Source organism: Bos indicus, chromosome 2, assembly GCF_029378745.1.
Source record: "Bos indicus isolate NIAB-ARS_2022 breed Sahiwal x Tharparkar chromosome 2, NIAB-ARS_B.indTharparkar_mat_pri_1.0, whole genome shotgun sequence".
Classification (NCBI taxonomy): Eukaryota; Metazoa; Chordata; class Mammalia; order Artiodactyla; family Bovidae; genus Bos; species Bos indicus.
Window position 1 is genome coordinate 43,614,386 of NC_091761.1, and position 17,260 is coordinate 43,631,645.

A 17,260-nucleotide genomic window follows, 5' to 3' on the forward strand; every position below is an offset into this window, starting at 1 on the left:
GGACTAAATGACATGAGATCCTTTCCAGATTCCAGCTTTTCCCCTTTTTACTAATGGTTCAATTCCCCTTCTAATTAATCAGACACAAAGCTTCTGTTTTTTATCACTCTGATGGTCTCTGCTCTATTATCTAAGCTTTGGGTATCTCTCATGTAGATCTAAGCACCAGCTGCCTCAGCAATCTTTCGCTCCAATCAATATCCAGGGCATTTACCAGACCCTACACATCTTGTGTGATTCCCATTCCACTGCCTTCCAAATAAAAGCCAAATTCCAAAATTCCAAGAAAGAAAGGTTTTTTTTTTTTTTTTTTTTTTACCTTTGCAATATTGTATTGGTTTTGCCATATATCAAAATGAATCTGCCACAGGTATACATAAGTGGCTTCTCCCTATCTGATCCATGAGTATATAGTATATGCATTTTATGTCAGTTCTAAAATCATAAAAACAGAAACTTGAAGAATTCATTCATAATCTCCTTTTCAGTAAAAATAGTCACTATCTCCATTCAACAAACCTTCTTTTCAATGTCTTCCCATTTGCAAATGTGTGTGTGTGCTCAGTCATGTCTCACTGTTTGTGACCCCATGGACTGTAGCCCTCCAGGCTCCCTCTGTCCATGGAATTCTCCAGGCAAGAACACTGGAGTGGGTTGCCATTTCCTACTGCAGGGGATCTTCCCAATCCAGGGACCAAACCTGTGTTTCCTGCATCTCCTGCATTGGCAGGCGGATTTTTTATGACTGTGCCTGCTGGGAAGCCTTCATTTCCAAATAGGTGAAAATAAAACTGTATTCATTGAGAACTTTCTTATTCCTGTCTTTCATTTAGGAAACCTTGTTCACGTTTCTACATGATGGTTATCTTCTAATAGTTGTAAAGTACGTAAAATCCAGCACATGAATCAGGTCTCCAGTAGGGCATTTAGCACCTTTGGGTGAAGTAGAAAAAGACACGGTTTCTGGGAAGGCTTAACAAGTCCTCTCCTGCACAGTACAATTTACATAATTCCATTTAGACACCCTGATATTAAAATAGTATATTTACTGAGGGAAAAAATCATTTTGTGAATATATAGGCAGGATCATGTGACATGACAGCTGGGGTCTGGCCACCTCACTTCAGATCCCAGGCAAGTTGCTTAACCGCTAGAGGCCTTGGTTTCCTCAGAATGACAGTATTAACTAGTAGCAGCAGGTATGTATCTCACAGAGGCCTTGTACGCAGTGAACAATCACAGAAGGCTCTTAGGACAGTGCCAGGCACACAGTGGACACTCAACAAATTCTATTTTTCTCCCCAATAAAAATCAATGCTACCAATATCTTTGTGCTCGTTTTTCAGCAATTTTTAAAAATTACTCTGATGAAAAACATTGCCAGGAAAGGATTAAAGATGTGTAAACAAAGATGTAAATTTGAACTCTTCATGTAAATCCACTAAGTACGTGTAAGTGCTAAAAATAGTGATGATGACTTCACAAAATGCCAGTCCATTAAGATAATAATCTCAGGAAAAACAGTAAAATTTGTTCTAGGAAATCTTAGAAAGAAATGTAAGTAGGAGTTAATACATATTAAAGAAAATATGGGGTCATGATTTCCTTTAAGTGGGAAGGTCAGTAAGGGTGACCTGCAAGGCTTTCCCAGTTTGATATGTCTATGACCCAGTCTCCATTAGACAGTCCTGCTGCTGCTACTGCTGCTAAGTCGCTTCAGTCGTATCCGACTCTGTGTGACCCCAGAGACGGCAGCCCACCAGGCTCCCCCGTCCCTGGGATTCTCCAGGCAAGAACACTGGAGTGGGTTGCCATTTCCTCCTCCAAAGCATGAAAGTGAAAAGTGAGAGTGAAGTCGCCCAGTCATGTCTGACTCTTAGCGGCCCCATGGACTGCAGCCTACCAGGCTCCTCCATCCATGGGATTTTCCAGGCAAGAGTACTGGAGTGGGGTGCCATTGCCTTCTCCGATTAGACAGTCCTATCCCACTGCAAAGATCAGAGAACCTCTGTCCCAGAGAGGCAGGATCTTCCCTCTGTCCCAAACAGATCTGATCTCTGATGTAAGATTTTGCTCAGCCCATGTTCGTTCATATTACCTCTACCTGCGACAGCCTTTCCTCACCCTGATAAGCAACTCTGGCCATCACTTAAAGTCCCAGTTTAAATCTGGTCTTCCCTCCAGATTCCTAACGCTCCACCACTTTCTTTTAAACCTTGTAATACTGATTTATTAACTACAGAAAGAAAGTGATTTTGTTCAGTCATGTCCGACTCTTTGCAACCCCACAGACTGTAGCCTACTAGGCTCCTCCATCCTCCATGGGATTTTCCAGGCAAGACTACTAGAATGGGTTGCCGTTTCCTTCTCCAAGGGATCTTCCTGACCCAGGGATCGAACCCGGGTCTCCAGCATTGTAGGCAGCTGTTCTTACCATCCAAGCCACCAGGGAAGTCAGCTTATTTAAGTTTAGTGGCATTAAATATGATATTCTTAAAAATTACTTTCTCTTACATCTGAATTAATGCAATCTTTGCCTTAAAAAATCTAGAGTGTCCATATATGCATACAAGGCATCATTTAATTTAGCCAGATCTGTAACAGAAATCTATCTTAACTGAAGGCACACCAGACTCTAAGCTTATGAGACAGCACACTCGAGGTTTCCATTGCATCAATAAACATTTCTACAACTGGCTACTCTGACAAATTTATGATAGTACAGAATCTACAAGTTGATACAACTCCAGGTGAATGTCATGTCACAAAATGCTTAACCATATATTGTAAGTATTTCTAAAAGGCTACATACGAAAAGGAGAGTGAAACATTAGAATTTTGTTTTGAAAGTAGAGCATTTTTCCTTGTCTTCAATCAAGCCACATTTACTGTCTTTTTTTTTTATAGATATGAAGTGTTTTAAATTTCTTGAAATCTCATTTCTTTCTCCAAGTTTTTAACCAACCCTTTTGTCAAGTGATATAGGATAAGATTACTGAATCTACATTATTATCTGGGGATGGGGAATGCGGGAACTAAAATCTGTATTTGGATACAGAAGACATTCTAATCAAACAAAGCTACCAGAATAAATCGTCTCTACAGAATGTGACTGTCTTTTTATCAGTCCAAAACAAACAAACAAACAAACATTTGTTAAACAAATGTTTAACAAACATTTCAATATTAGTTAAAATGCAGTATTGCTTGAAGGCTCAAACTCTTAAAATGAAGAATCATAATATGATAACAGAAAGAATCAAAGTTTAAAAGGTACTGGGCTTTATCCCAGTACAAGGTGATGGAATGAAGCCATGCAGTTATCATACTATAACAGAGAGAGCAGGTACCACGCTCTGCTGTCACACACTACAAGCTCTCTTGGGTGCCACTGTCATTGCCATCCATGATTTACAAGATGTTCTGGTTAGAAGCCTTGTCATCAATGTGTAAACTGAAGTTGCTCCAGAAGCAACAAGGGGAGAAGCAGCCCTGGTGGCATTTGAACTGAAGATACTCAGGCAGAGAAACTAATCTGGTGGTGACGTGAGAGATGAATGGAACTGGAGGAAGAGGAGACAGGAGGACGAGAAAGGGCAAGAGAGAGGAGGAGATGATGATCAAAAATGACGTGGAAGAATGAAAAAGAAGACCAACAAAAATAAAGTCAAAAAGTAGAGGTAGCAGAAAAAAGAAAGGGGAGAGAGGAAGGAGAAGGAAGAGAGAGAGAAAAAATATATATATATATATGTAAACAATCTTTGAAAATCGCTCAGTTGTGTCCAACTCTTTGTGATCTCATGGACTATACACAGTCCATGGAATTCTCCAGGCCAGACTACTGGGGTGGGTAGCCTTTCCCTTCTCCTGGGGATCTTCTCAACCCAGGGATCAAAGCCAGGGCTCCTGCACTGCATGCGGATTCTTTACCAGCTGAGCCACAAGGGAAGTCCAAGAATACTGGAGTGGGTAGCCTATCCCTTTTTCCAATGGATCTTCCTGACCCACAAATCCAACCGGGGTCTCCTGCATTGCAGGCGATTCTTTACCAATGGAGCTAACAGGGAAGTACCTCTGGTTGCTGTTTTTACAAGTTAGAGATGCTATCAAATGACCAAATACAGAATTAGAAACCATTAGACCTGGAATACACTGATACACATTGTTTAAAAACAAAAATCGAAGCTTCAAGTCAACAAGTGTCATGAAATTTATTGCTATATTGTTTTTTTTTGTTTTTTGGTTTTTTTTTGAGAGCCCATGAAGGACTCAAAATTCTCCAAGCCAGGTTTCAGCAATTCGTGAACCGTGAACTTTCAGATGTTCAAGCTGGTTTTAGCAAAAGCAAAGGAACCAGAGATCAAATTGCCAACATCCACTGGATCATCAAAAAAGCACGAGTTCCAGAAAAACATCTATTTCTGCTTTATTGACTATGCCAAAGCCTTGGACTGTGTGGATCACAATAAACTGGGGAAAATTCTTCAAGAGATGGGAATACCAGACCACCTGACCTGCCTCTTGAGAAACCTGTATGCAGGTCAGGAAGCAACAGTTAGAACTGGACATGGAACAACAGACTGGTTCCAAATAGGAAAAGGAGTACGTCAAGGCTGTATATTGTCACCCTGCTTATTTAACTTCTATGCAGAGGACATCATATAAGGAAGCACAAGCTGGAATCAAGATTGCCGGAAGAAATATCAATAACCTCAGATATGCAGATGACACCACCCTTATGGCAGAAAGTGAAGAGGAACTAAAAAGCCTCTTGATGAAAGTAAAAGAAGAGAGTGAAAAAGTTGGCTTAAAGCTCAACATTCAGAAAACTAAGATTATGGCATTTGGTCCCATCACTTCATGGGAAATAGATGGGGAAACAGTGGAAACAGTGTCAGACTTTATTTTTGGGGGCTCCAAAATCACTGCAGATGGTGATTGCAGCCATGAAATTCAAAGACGCTTACTCCTGGGAAGGAAAGTTATGACCAACCTAGATAGCATATTCAAAAGCAGAGACATTACTTTGCCAACAAAGGTCCGTCTAGTCAAGGCTATGGTTTTTCCAGTGATCATGTATGAGAGTTGGACTGTGACGAAAGCTGAGTGCTGAAGAATTGATGCTTTTGAACTGTGGTGTTGGAGAAGACTCTTGAGAGTCCCTTGGACTGCAAGGAGATCCAACCAGTCCATCCTAAAGGAGATCAGTCCTGGGTGTTCATTGGAAGGACTGATGCTGAAGCTGAAACTCCAATACTTTGGCCACCTCATGTGAAGAGCTGACTCACTGGAAAAGACCCTGATGCTGGGAAAGATTGAAGGTGGGAGAAGAAGGGGACAACAGAGGATGAGATGGCTGGATGGCATCACCAACTCGATGGACATGAGTTTGAGTGGACTCTGGGAGCTGGTGATGGACAGGGAGGCCTGGCGTGCTGCGATTCATGGGGTCGCAAAGAGTCAGACACGACTGAGGGACTGGACTGAACTAAACGAAGGAGTCAAAGGAATTTCAAATGTTCCATTCCTGAGCCTGAAACTGTTTAAACACACAAAAAACAACACAATGTTGGTTTCTTATTTGGTCAACACACCTATCAACCAGAAATGTCATAATGGTTCCCAAGTTTCTCAAAACAGTATTTCCATCATGTCTCTCTATATACTTTGGGTCTTTTTTTTCCAATTTAAAATGAATTATATGGGGGGGAAGATTTACAGGGAGAGGACATATGTATATCAATAGCTGATTTATGTTAATGTATGTCATAAACCAACATAATATTGTAAAGGAATTATCCTGCAGTTAAAAATAACTTCTTGTTAAGATGGTAGCTGGCCAGTATATGATACTTTCCAGGTAAGAAATGATGAAAAAGCAAATGAAAAATGTACTTTTGTCAATTAAATTCCTTACACATCACTATAGCTGTATCAATGGTAAGACTTTCCATTTGGGTTACAGAGTGATTAGGGAGTTCTTCAGGCACAACTGGTCCTCCTTCAACTTCCCAATCAGCCCACATAATCCTCTGTCCACACATTAAGCTGATGCAGACTAGCAGGTTATATAGCCCTTGTGTGTGTGTGTGTGTGTGCCTGTGTGTGCACGCACGCGTGTATGCGCTCAGTTGTATGTGACTCTTCGCAACCCCATGGACTATATATAGTCCACCAGGCTTGACTATCCATGGGATTTCCCAGGCAAGAATACTGGAGTCGGTTGCCATTTCCTACTCCAGGGGATCTTCCCAACCCAGGGATTGAAACTGCATCTCCTGCATCGGCTCTTTACCCCCTGGGAAACGTGCACGTGTGCTATGCCTGGCCGCTCAGTCATGTCTGACTCCTTGCGACTCCACAGACAGCAGCCCACCAGGCTCCTACAGCCCTTGACCTATTGCAAAAGTAGTGAGATGAACTGACATTCAATTCTTCATTATTATTATTGAATCATTCCAAAGCTGTTAATAATTTTGGCATTTCCAAACAAGGAAAATCTGCATGGCTGATAAAAAGCATAATATTCAAACATCAAATCCTGAGCAGAACTAAATTTATAAAGACTTTAACTTTCCATGACAAAAACCCACCAAACTCTACAGTAGGTATGAGTGAATGTACAATTTCAATGATATTACACTCAGCAGTAATACAGGTGTTCACCCCCCATCCTCCCTTAGTAAGGTGGTATTTCAACCAAAGAAGAAGGAATCTGTAGGAGGAAACGGAAGGCTGACAATGGAGAGCACACCCAACCAAAGGAACAGTGCTTAAAGGCATCTCTTTAAAATAATCACTGCACCTATGACTAAGACCACAACCCACAGAAGACACACCTGAGTTACCACAGGAAGAAGAGAGGAGTAGGGTTTAAATAACAACAAGGAGTTCCTGAGATTCTCAGATTTCAATGTGCTGACTCTACCTAGGAAACAGAGCCCAGGATGGCAGCATCTCCTGGGTTTCAGGAACTTATCTGTCTATGGAGACTGCTCTGCTGTGTCATTTGGAAGCAGAATTTTCTTTCTGTGCTGAATGAAGGAGTAGTATTTGCAACAAGCTACTTAAAGGCATTGAGTATTGCCCAACAGACGATCCCATGAACTCCCGTAGGAATCTGCATTTGGAATCGTTGACAACACAAGTGCTGTGGGACAAGAACAAGTGATAATACAAAGCCCAGGATCCTCAGCAGAAGTTGTCCCAACATATCCTACCAAACCCGCCTGTTCCTGAACCAGGCACTCACCGCAGGGCAGAATGTCTTCCCGAGCGGGATACACTGTTGCCCACGGGGGAAGGCAGGTTGCTTCCTCTGTGCAGGTCCTCAATGGACCGACTCCAGGGCTTTGATTTGTCCACCGAGCTCTCCACAGTGCTCTCCACACTTTCAAAGTCAAAACTAAAACAAAAGAGAAATGCCACTCAAGACTTAATTCAGATTCACACAAACACATGGATGTGTAAAACTTGCTCCTTCCAATTACACATCTGCACCTTAATATGGGTAGTTTTTGCAAACAAAGAAAACTGATAATGGAATACAAATGAATTTCCATGGACTATGTGTTAGCTTCAAAAATACAGAATGACAACTAGGAATGTGTTATTTGCATCTTATTATAAGGCTTGCTGACTTACTGATTAGTAACGAGCTCTGGCGGGATAGGGAAAAAAGATCTTAGAGCTGTCTACATTTTGCTTTAACGAGTCAATATGTTAGGCGTATACTAATTTATTCCTACCCATCAATTTTCACCGAGCATTTTCTCCTAGTGTGTTGGCAAATGTGCTTTTCCAACCATATGTGATACATTACTTGCAAAGTTATGAATTTGCTTTGATTTTGGAATCTCTCCCCAGTGTGGTGCTCTTTAAAGTAGGGCTGTTGTTTCTCTGGCATATTTTTGAGGTTATTACTCATGTTAACCATGTTAGAATAAATGGCTAAATTGCTCATCCTTGTATAATTTTAGGAACAAATTTTTAACACACAGGCCTCTGTGTTCTATGCATTTTTCCCCTGCCAAAGTTAGTAGCTCTACTTTCTCAAAATATATTTTGTCAATGGTTTCTAGCCATAGTTCCAACAAGAACACCTGATCAGGTAGAAAATAAACAGAATGCAGCTATAATTAGTATCATCTGTAAGATTTTGAAGGCTATCATGGAAGAAATATCAAAAACACATATTGGAAATAGCAAGTATGACTTATTACACAAGTGTGACTGCCAAAAGAAAATAGCTGCTTAGAACAACCATCTGTAAACTAAGTGATACTCTCCATCTATTAAATTCTAAGCCAGATAACAGAGACGGATGCACAAAGTCATTGAATGGGTCTAACAATTCTGTTATTCCTTAGGATCCAGAAACCAGTGAACAGAAAAGAGGTGGAATTGAGTAATCAAACAGATCCTTAAATATTAAAAATAGAAGCCTATAATTGACATCAGAGAAGGTAAGCCTAGGGGCATCTAAGATCACCCATGTCATTAAGACTCCTGCTAAGTCACTCTGCAGCCCCCATATGTTCAGCCGTTCAGCATCCTTATGCTCCTCTCAGCTCATCCCCCTACCCCCTTACCGAGCAGAAAAAGGAAACGCGCAACTTGGTGAATGCTCCTGTTTTAGGGAGGCTGCATGAGTCTGCTGTTTCACATTACATGGGAAAGAAAACTGCCACATGCTAAGGAATAGCAAGACATTTTTTCAGCCCATTTAGTTTCAAGAAAGGATAAAACATAAATTACTTACCTACACATAATTTTCTAATTAAAGCAAAAATAAGACTAATAAGCAAAGACTGTAAAGTTAATTCTAAAATTTTAAAAAGTAGAAGATTAGGAACCAAAAACTCTGAGTTCTTATTTTTTTTGTTGTTGCTGTTGTCTTGGTTCTTGGGCTTCAGATTAGAAAAATTCCCTTGGAGAAGCATGACCTTTTCCCACTGGCCTCATGTGTAGATGCATTTGGGAAAGCTGCTTTATAAGCTCTGATGTGATGGGGTAAAAGGTTGATTACAGCAAACATATTACAAATCGTACACAATTCTTTTCCATTATTCCTGAAGTTTCTTAGTCCTTCCTTAGTTCCTTATTAAATACTCTTCCAGATTTTAAAATATGCAACAGGATAATACTTCTATTCCATTTTGCCATATAATATGAAGTGTAGGGGAGATTAGCAGTTTTCGATGTAATAGGGGTAGATAAGAAACAACCTTTGGAAGAGTATGCTATAAACAATAGCATTATATTTCAGAGGACAATTTCTCATGAAGATAAGAACTTATCTGTTGAATTTTCTTTATACAGTCCATATCATATACAAAGCTATCAAAACTGAAACTCATCAAGCCAGTTTCAGTTAACACTTTAGTTTCTGCAAAAACAAGGCAGGAATAATTACAGCTTTCTCTTCACCAATTCTCAAGGAAGTGATGAGGATTATAAGATAACACGTGGTTACATCTTAAAGTGCAGCAATAGAAAAAACAAGTTCTTGCTTTAAAAAGAAGAGTTGAGAAGGAAAAAAGCACCATCTAGGCCAAAATGCCTTCCAATAAAATTAAAAAGAATACAGTATTATTTCCTTAATGTTTATGTGTGAGCGTGTCCATCTCTGGATATTGGAATAGTTTTTGATTAAAGAGGGAAAGTGGAGGAAAGAATGCATCATTTTAACATACACTTTCATTCCTACCGTAAATCTTTCCAGAAGCCTAGCAAATGAGAAAACTGTGAATCAACAAAAGCAAGGTGAAATAGTACAATTTTTCCCGCTCTTCCCCATTTTTTCCTTTTACCCCCTATAAAGAAAAGTCAAAACAATACAAATATATATAAATTTAAAAAGGAAAACCTCTTGTTTACTCCATTTCCTCCACTCCCACTATGTTTAGTATCTATTTCTGCATTAATTTTCTCTGTATTCACTAGCACATATAAATACACACATACAAGTTTTTTTTTAAATAAAAAAGGAGTCACTCTTCTGTACCTTGCTTTATTCACTCAATAATATATCATAATACCTCTTCCAATAATTGCTAGAGTATTCTGCCATATGAACATATGAAACCTGAGCATCAAAGAAAGCACTTCTTTTGAAATAAGGACTCCTCTAAGGGTGATCTTACTCCCGTTTTATTTTTGCCATAAAAGCATTTCTACCAACAATTATGTGATTTGCTTTTAGTTACTTGAACAGAAACAAACCTTCTTAAGCCTTACCACATCTGCTTCTGGGTTTTTCCCCTCAGTGTGGTATCTAATTTTACCACTGAGCTGCATCTTCTGTGACCACATAAAATTTAAAAGGAAACAAGCCAGGTTTTACTTACGTTACTGCATACTGCGCAAATGATAGATATTCTACCAGAACATCGAGACCTTTGTTTTCTTCATTCAGAAACTCTCTGACCCATCTGTTTGGGGGAAAAAAAAAATTCATTGGCAAAGATTATCATATGCTGTACCATAAAAGGGCTTTCCCAGGTGGTTCAGTGGTAAAGAATCTGCCTGCCAATGCAGGAGATGAGGGTTCGATCCCTAGGTTGGGAAGACTCCCTAGAGGAGGAAATGGCAACGCACTCCAGTATTCTTGCTTGGAAAATCCCATGGACAGAGGAGCCTGGTGGACTACAGTTCCGGGTTGCAAAGAGTTGAACACGACTGAGTGACTTAGCACGCACTACCATGAAAAGGACACAGTGAAAACTTGTTTTTCCATCAGAAACATCCGCTGCCTGAAAGGAACTACAGCATTAAGCCTAGACTATCTCACATAAGGAAGGAGCTTTCAAATACGGCCACTAAGAAAACCACAATGTTTCCGTGTGAGTGACTGGGGGCAAAAAGTGTATGAGTGCCTTCTGTGTATTTCCCTGCTTAGTAGAATGAGGATAACAGGTAAGAAACTTTCTAAATGAGGAACTTGCTGCTGTCCTTGTTCCACCACAACTCATCGACAGACTGCTTGTTTAGGGAGCCAAGACTGCATGGGGAATCAGGCAGACTGGGGACATGACGACATAACCACTGAAATCCAGGCCTGATTCCAAATCCACATTCAACTCCTTCTTGGCACACGATGCTGTAGTAAACACTCAACTAGCCAATGAGAGACCAGTGTTTATGGGCTTCTGGAAGTTCCATAGGGATAATGATTGCTTAGTTTTTTCCATGAATGTTAAAACCTTTTAAAAAAGCCACAGGCAACACACACCAACCGACCTGAGATGTGACAAACATATTGTTTAAAATCATTTAAAAATAATATCAGTTTGCATTTGAGTGGTGGATTTGAATGCAGTTCTCTGAGAATGCGTATACATTTTTATTTTCACAGAAGATGAAACAGAGTGGTCAGATACTGAGGATAAACACCTGTTACCCTATGTCCCAGATCTCCTCCAGGATATCCACCCTCAAAGAACACGTGGTATCCCATCAAGCCTGTACAGCATTGGAAAGTCCAACAAATAGTAAGTAAATACATCTGCTATACCACCACATAAACGAATCTTGGGGTATATGTGCCAAAAGCATTCCAAAGTGGCTGCTTTCCATCATGAACACTGAGCCAATAAGGTTCACCAGTTATGGACACTGTGGCTCCTATGGAAACCAGTCCTGAAGCTATGAGAACAACGGTCGGACAATTCTACTGTGTGTCTGAAAGGATAAGCAGTCCTTTTAAGGTTTTTATCTTAAAGGGAAAAAAACAATTTGTTGGGCTCAGAATGCCTTTCTTTAAAATTTTGTTTCTAGGGGGATTTTGTTGTTTTATCCTCAAGCACATCCTTTCCTCAGGTCCTATCACCTGCATAATGTAACCTCAGGTCTGCAGGTAGGTCCAGAAAATGGTAAGATGGAAAATGTAGACAGTGTGCGTCATCCTTCCCCCCAGTGCCCAGGCAGGCCATCACAAAATGTATGCACTTAATATAGCCATGTGCAAAAAGAGACCTAGAGGGGAAACACTGGCAAAGAAAACATGACCTGTTGGGTCTCACGAAGCGGCTTTGTTAGGAGAGCTGACCAGAACTAAGGGGCTGGCCACTGAGAGGCTGGAGTTCCCTTCACACCACCACCTCATACATGACCTCAGTGTCTGCTTCCAGATCCTTATTTTCATTTATTTTAAATTACTCCCTATGTGGCTAGGTCTCAGAAGACATGAGGCATTTTTAAGTGCCCATTCTTAAAGCTTAGAAATAGAAAAAAAAAAAAGTATTTTTTTCCTTTTAAAACTGGTAGGAGACTAAAGAAAGGTTGGAGCTCACTATTGAATTGGGTGACTAGCTTTGCTCTTGAAATTCAAGCCCTTTAGCCTCTCTGTGGCCTTCCCATCGGTTGGGTCTATGGGCTCTGAGGGCATGATTTAAACTAGCCCTCTGCAGTTGGGGGCACAGCAGAAAGCCCCAGAGCTGGGCAGGTGCGGGGGGGGGGTCATCTTTTTAATTGGAAGGAAAACCAGATTTCTCAGAGTGATCTTGATTTCAACTGGTCTACATGGCCCAGATTTCACTCTCAGTGGCTCATATTTGTTGTTGTTCAGTTGCTCAGTTGTGTCCGACTGTTTGTGACCCCCCCAGACTGGCCCCATAAGAACACTCTAATTTAGGAGTTGAGAAGAATAGTCATTATAGGTTCTTCTTGTTGATTTTCCAGACATTGCCTCTAAAACACATAAATGGTCCAGGACACCCTAAGGACCTGCCATTGTCTCATCTCAACCCCTAGCACCTTTGCCTCACTTAGTTCAGCCACAAACTGGAGAAGAGGCAAAATGACTCACAGATTTCTTTTTTTTAAAGGAAGGAAGGAAGGAAGAAATGGTAGGAAATAGCCAAGTACAGCCAGAGCTCAATCCTCTTGACTCAAAGTACTAATATGCATATATTTTGATGCAACTATAAAGCCTATTAATTGGCTTTTATTTCAAAGCCTTTATCAATACCCCTGCTTGTTCTTGCTGACTTTTAATGAAAGGACCTTAAAAATAAATTTCAAAGTGAAAGGCAGGAGCTTCTGCTCAGTTCCTAAAAATAGGCGAGAGTATAACATGTCTTGCCTCTGAAAGGTTTAATTTCATTTTTAACCTCTTTTTCGAAGCTGTGAGATCTTCCTTGGGTCTACAATTTGGCTCGGACCCCCGCAGGTGATTTAGGAAAGAATAAGATAGAACTCCATCACAGCTCCCTACCTTACCACCCCTTTTGTCAAGTGGTATCAGGTTTGTATACTCATCTCAGCAAAAAGGCTCTGGGCTATAAGAAAACAACAATCATTCTGCATCGGAGAGAACAGAGGTGAGCGTGAACTTCTGTGGAAATGAAAGACTATGGAAATCAAATAGAGATGGTAGGTAGAGATGAAAAAAGGGCAACTTTCAGTATCCTTTAAGGGCATTATCAGGTGCATGATTATGACATATCATAAATTGAGGATTCCTGTAGTAAATTTCCATTTTCACCTCTGTGCACACTACACACTCTTCAACATATTGCCAGTACGGAGAATTTCAAATTGGGTGATTACAGGTCCTGGAAAGTAGAATTGTTTCCGATTCTGACAGCATGCCACATTACTGAGTACCTCACAGATTCGATGTAAATACCATATGTTGTAAATTTGAATTTAGGCAAATTCCAAACCGGCTGCTGGGGAGCTGGAAGGCACAGTGATAATGAGAAATAGCTCTGGAAAAAAACTTATTCAAGGAAGGGCTCTAAATGCGGGTGCCAAGAGTTACTGTTTTACTCTAGTCGGGTCAAAGCTTTGTTTCCAGATTGATGTCTTCCCTCTGATTCCCTCCCAAATCTTAGACCCTCATTGTTCTTATCTAGAAAATAAAGTCTCAAAGGACATTACTGGCCTTAAATGTGTAAGATCAAATGAAACAGATGCAAGACACACAAAATGAAGGAACAAATGGTAAATTTGTTCTGCCACACTCCTTTAGAGAGATGCAACAGGCATCTGAAAGGAACTGCAGTTACTGACAAATCATGAAAAAAAAATCACAAGGGAGAGAAAGAAGGTTAAGTATCACCCAGATTCATCATCAGTGGCCACGTCTTTTCTGCGAGACAGCATCTCAGACTGTTTCTCTGTTTCTCTAACATAGCCCATGGACCACCGAGGGTCCCCGAAACCCTCTCAGGGTCTGCGACATTAAACCTATTGTCATACAAACATTGAGAAGTTGCTTTTCTCACTCTTCTGACACTTGCACTGATGGTACAAAAGAGATGTGAATGGAATCTACCACCAGTGAATACACCTATTGATTGTATTCTTCACCCCAAGCACTTGAAAGGGGGAAAAAAGTGAACTTCACTTAAAACTGTTCTTAGTGAAGCGCTAAAATTCATGATTTTATTGAAGCTTGCTCCCTGAGGATCTTTTAATTCTGTGCGACAAAATGGGAAGCCCACAGAGCATTTCTGCTGCGTGCACAAAAACTACTCGATCTTGAGGGAAAGCATGGTACAATTGTTAGAGCTGCAAGCTGACCCAGGCACTGTTCACATGGAATGGCAAGTGACAGACACATTACGGCTATTCTATCTTGGCTATCTATCAGATAGTCTCAAAAGTGAAGGAAGTGAGTCTGCCATTTTGAGGGGAAAAAACAGAATATTTTTTGTCAATAAAATTTGAGCTTACAAACAAAAATTGGACTTTTGGAACACTGGTTTTCACCACCATGAGTTTGAGAGCTTCCCAATGCTTATATTCTGATGAGACTGGTGATTATTGACAAACGTGATTATTTTTATATTGTAGAATAAAGTGTGTTTATGTTTGAAAGATCAGGATAACCCAGTAAAACATTTTTTAAATGATTTTTTCATGTTTCAAAATGGTGCATGGGTAAAAATCCCCAGAGTGCAAGACAGCACAATAGATGTTAGTATAAAAGAGTACAAAATCTCACTGATACACTTTCAGATTCCATGTTGCAACTAACTGTAAGAAATCACCACTTTTGAATGTTGGTGATTTCTGGCCACAACCATCTGAAAGTGCAATGAAGTGAAGTGAAAGGTGCTTAGTCGTGTCCGACTCTTTGCGACCCCATGGACTATACAGTCCGTGGAATTCTCCAGGACAGAATACTGGAGTGGGTAGCCTTTTCTTCTCCAGGGGAGCTTCCCAACCCAGGGATTGAACCCAGGTCTCCCGAATTGTGGGCGGATTCTTTACCAGCTGAGCCACAGGGAAGTCCAATTATCTGAAGAGGTTAATTTAAAAACTTTTTCAAGTACATATCTCTTTAAGGCCTGGTTTTCTTCATGTACATAAATCAAAACAAATCGCAACAACTTGAATGCAGACAAAGGTATGAGAATCCAGCTATCTTCTATTAGTGAAACATTAAAGAGACTTGCAAACATGCACAACAAAGCCACTCTTATCACTAATTTTTTTTTTACTTTGGAAAATAATTATTTTCATGCTATTAATGCTATATGATGTTTATTATTTTATATTTATATATCTACAACTAATATTTATTATGAGGTAATAAATTATTTAAAATAAGCATATCTAAAACTTACCAGTTCAAATTTCTAATATAGTAACATTAATAGATGGTGTGTTAGTCCCTCAGTCCTGTCTGACTCTTTTGCAACCCTATGGACTGTAGCCCTCTAGGCTCCTCTGTTCATGGAATTCTTCAAGCAAGGATACTGGAATGAGTTGTCATTTCCTACTTCAGAGGATCTTCCCGACCCAGGGGTCAAACCTGGGTCTCCTGCATTGCAGGCAGATTCTTTACTGTCTGAGCAACTAGGGAAGCCCTAATAGATAAAACCCACAGAAATAAAGACTTACTGGATTTCAAAATAATTTAAGGAAGTAAAGGAGTCTTGAAATCAAAATTTTAAACTACTGGTTTGGTTAACAGCTTTAGATTTGGACATCTCCAGGTTCAAATCTTCAGAGAAGGCAATGGCACCCCACTCCGGTACTCTTGCCTGGAAAATCCTATGGACGGAGGAGCCTGGTAGGCTGCAGTCTATGGGGTCACGAAGAGTCGGACATGACTGAAGCGACTTAGAAGCAGCAGCAGCAGGTTGAAACCTTAATGCTTCTCAATTGTGTGGACTTTAGCAAGATATTTAATTACTTGACTTCACTTTCACTTTTCACTTTCATGCATTGGAGAAGGAAATGGCAACCCACTCCAGTGTTCTTGCTTGGAGAATCCCAGGGACGGGGGAGCCTGGTGGGCTGCCGTCTATGGGGTTGCACAGAGTCAGACACAACTGAAGTGACTTAGCAGCAGCAGGTCCAAACCTTAATGCTTCTCAATTGTGGGGACTTCAGCAAGATATTTAATTGCTTGACTCTCAGTTCCCTCATCTAGAAAATGGGAGGTTCAATGGTCAAGAGCAATTAAAAAAAAAAAATCTGTTAAGAAGTAACACTTTTAACTTGCTGAATACACTGCTTAACACATAACAAAATTATAATGATCTCGTGAATTTCCAAAAAGCACCATCTAAGAAGGAATTAATGGTTTCATTGGTGGCTCAATGGTAAAAAATCTGCTTGTCAATGCAGGAGACACTGGTTCAATCCCTGGGTCAAAAAGATCCCCTGGAGAAGGAAACGGCAACCCTCTTGCCATTCTTGTATTCTTGCCTGGAAAATCCCATGGACAGAGGAGCCTGGCAGGTTACAGTCCATGGGGGTTGCAAAAGATTTGGACAAGACTTAGCAACTAAACAACAATGAATTAATTATAGGGTACCTTGTTACACATACACCATGGATGATGTACACCCTTAAGACCCAGCCTGAGCCATTCTGTTTCCTTTGCTGGCCTGGCCCAGACAGCACTGTTTCATAAAGAAGTCCAGGAAAGAAGATGCTCACCTCACATCCTTCAGCTCCTTCCTCTTTCTACAGAATTCTCCTCTTCTCCTTGCTGAGGTGTACCTCCCACCTGTAATCTCATGCCTATTCTCATCTCCCCATTGAGATACAGTGAACCAAGGAAGCATCTTTCAGAACTCTATAACTTCGCACTCAGGATGAAAAGTAATTTTCTATCCTAATAGGCAGTTTCACTAAAATAAATTACCTGCAAAGAGAGTGAGCCTACAATACAGTTTCATGGATTAACACCTATCAATCTATCCAGCTCACAGCCATCAGTGCCTCTGGAATCTTATCACCCAACCTTCAAAATGTCACAGCAGCTGCCTGTTGATAATGCACAGCCAATGTGTTC

The 17,260-nt window shown here is 40.4% G+C and overlaps 1 protein-coding gene across 6 annotated transcripts in view; it reads right to left on the reverse strand.

Annotated features, from left to right (window-relative positions):
- The window catches only part of FMNL2 (formin like 2), a 332,468-nt gene that overhangs the window by 85,265 nt on the left and 229,943 nt on the right, over positions 1 to 17,260 (reverse strand). For 5 of the 6 annotated variants that reach the window (XM_070799474.1, XM_070799495.1, XM_070799480.1 and 2 more), the window contains exons 5-6: positions 10,350 to 10,433; positions 7,253 to 7,405 (exon numbers count right to left, since the gene is read on the reverse strand). In XM_070799474.1, the coding sequence (XP_070655575.1) occupies positions 7,253 to 7,405; positions 10,350 to 10,433 (237 nt within the window). The remainder of the gene's footprint in view (positions 1 to 7,252; positions 7,406 to 10,349; positions 10,434 to 17,260) is intronic. The other variant, XM_070799509.1, reaches the window with a different exon arrangement.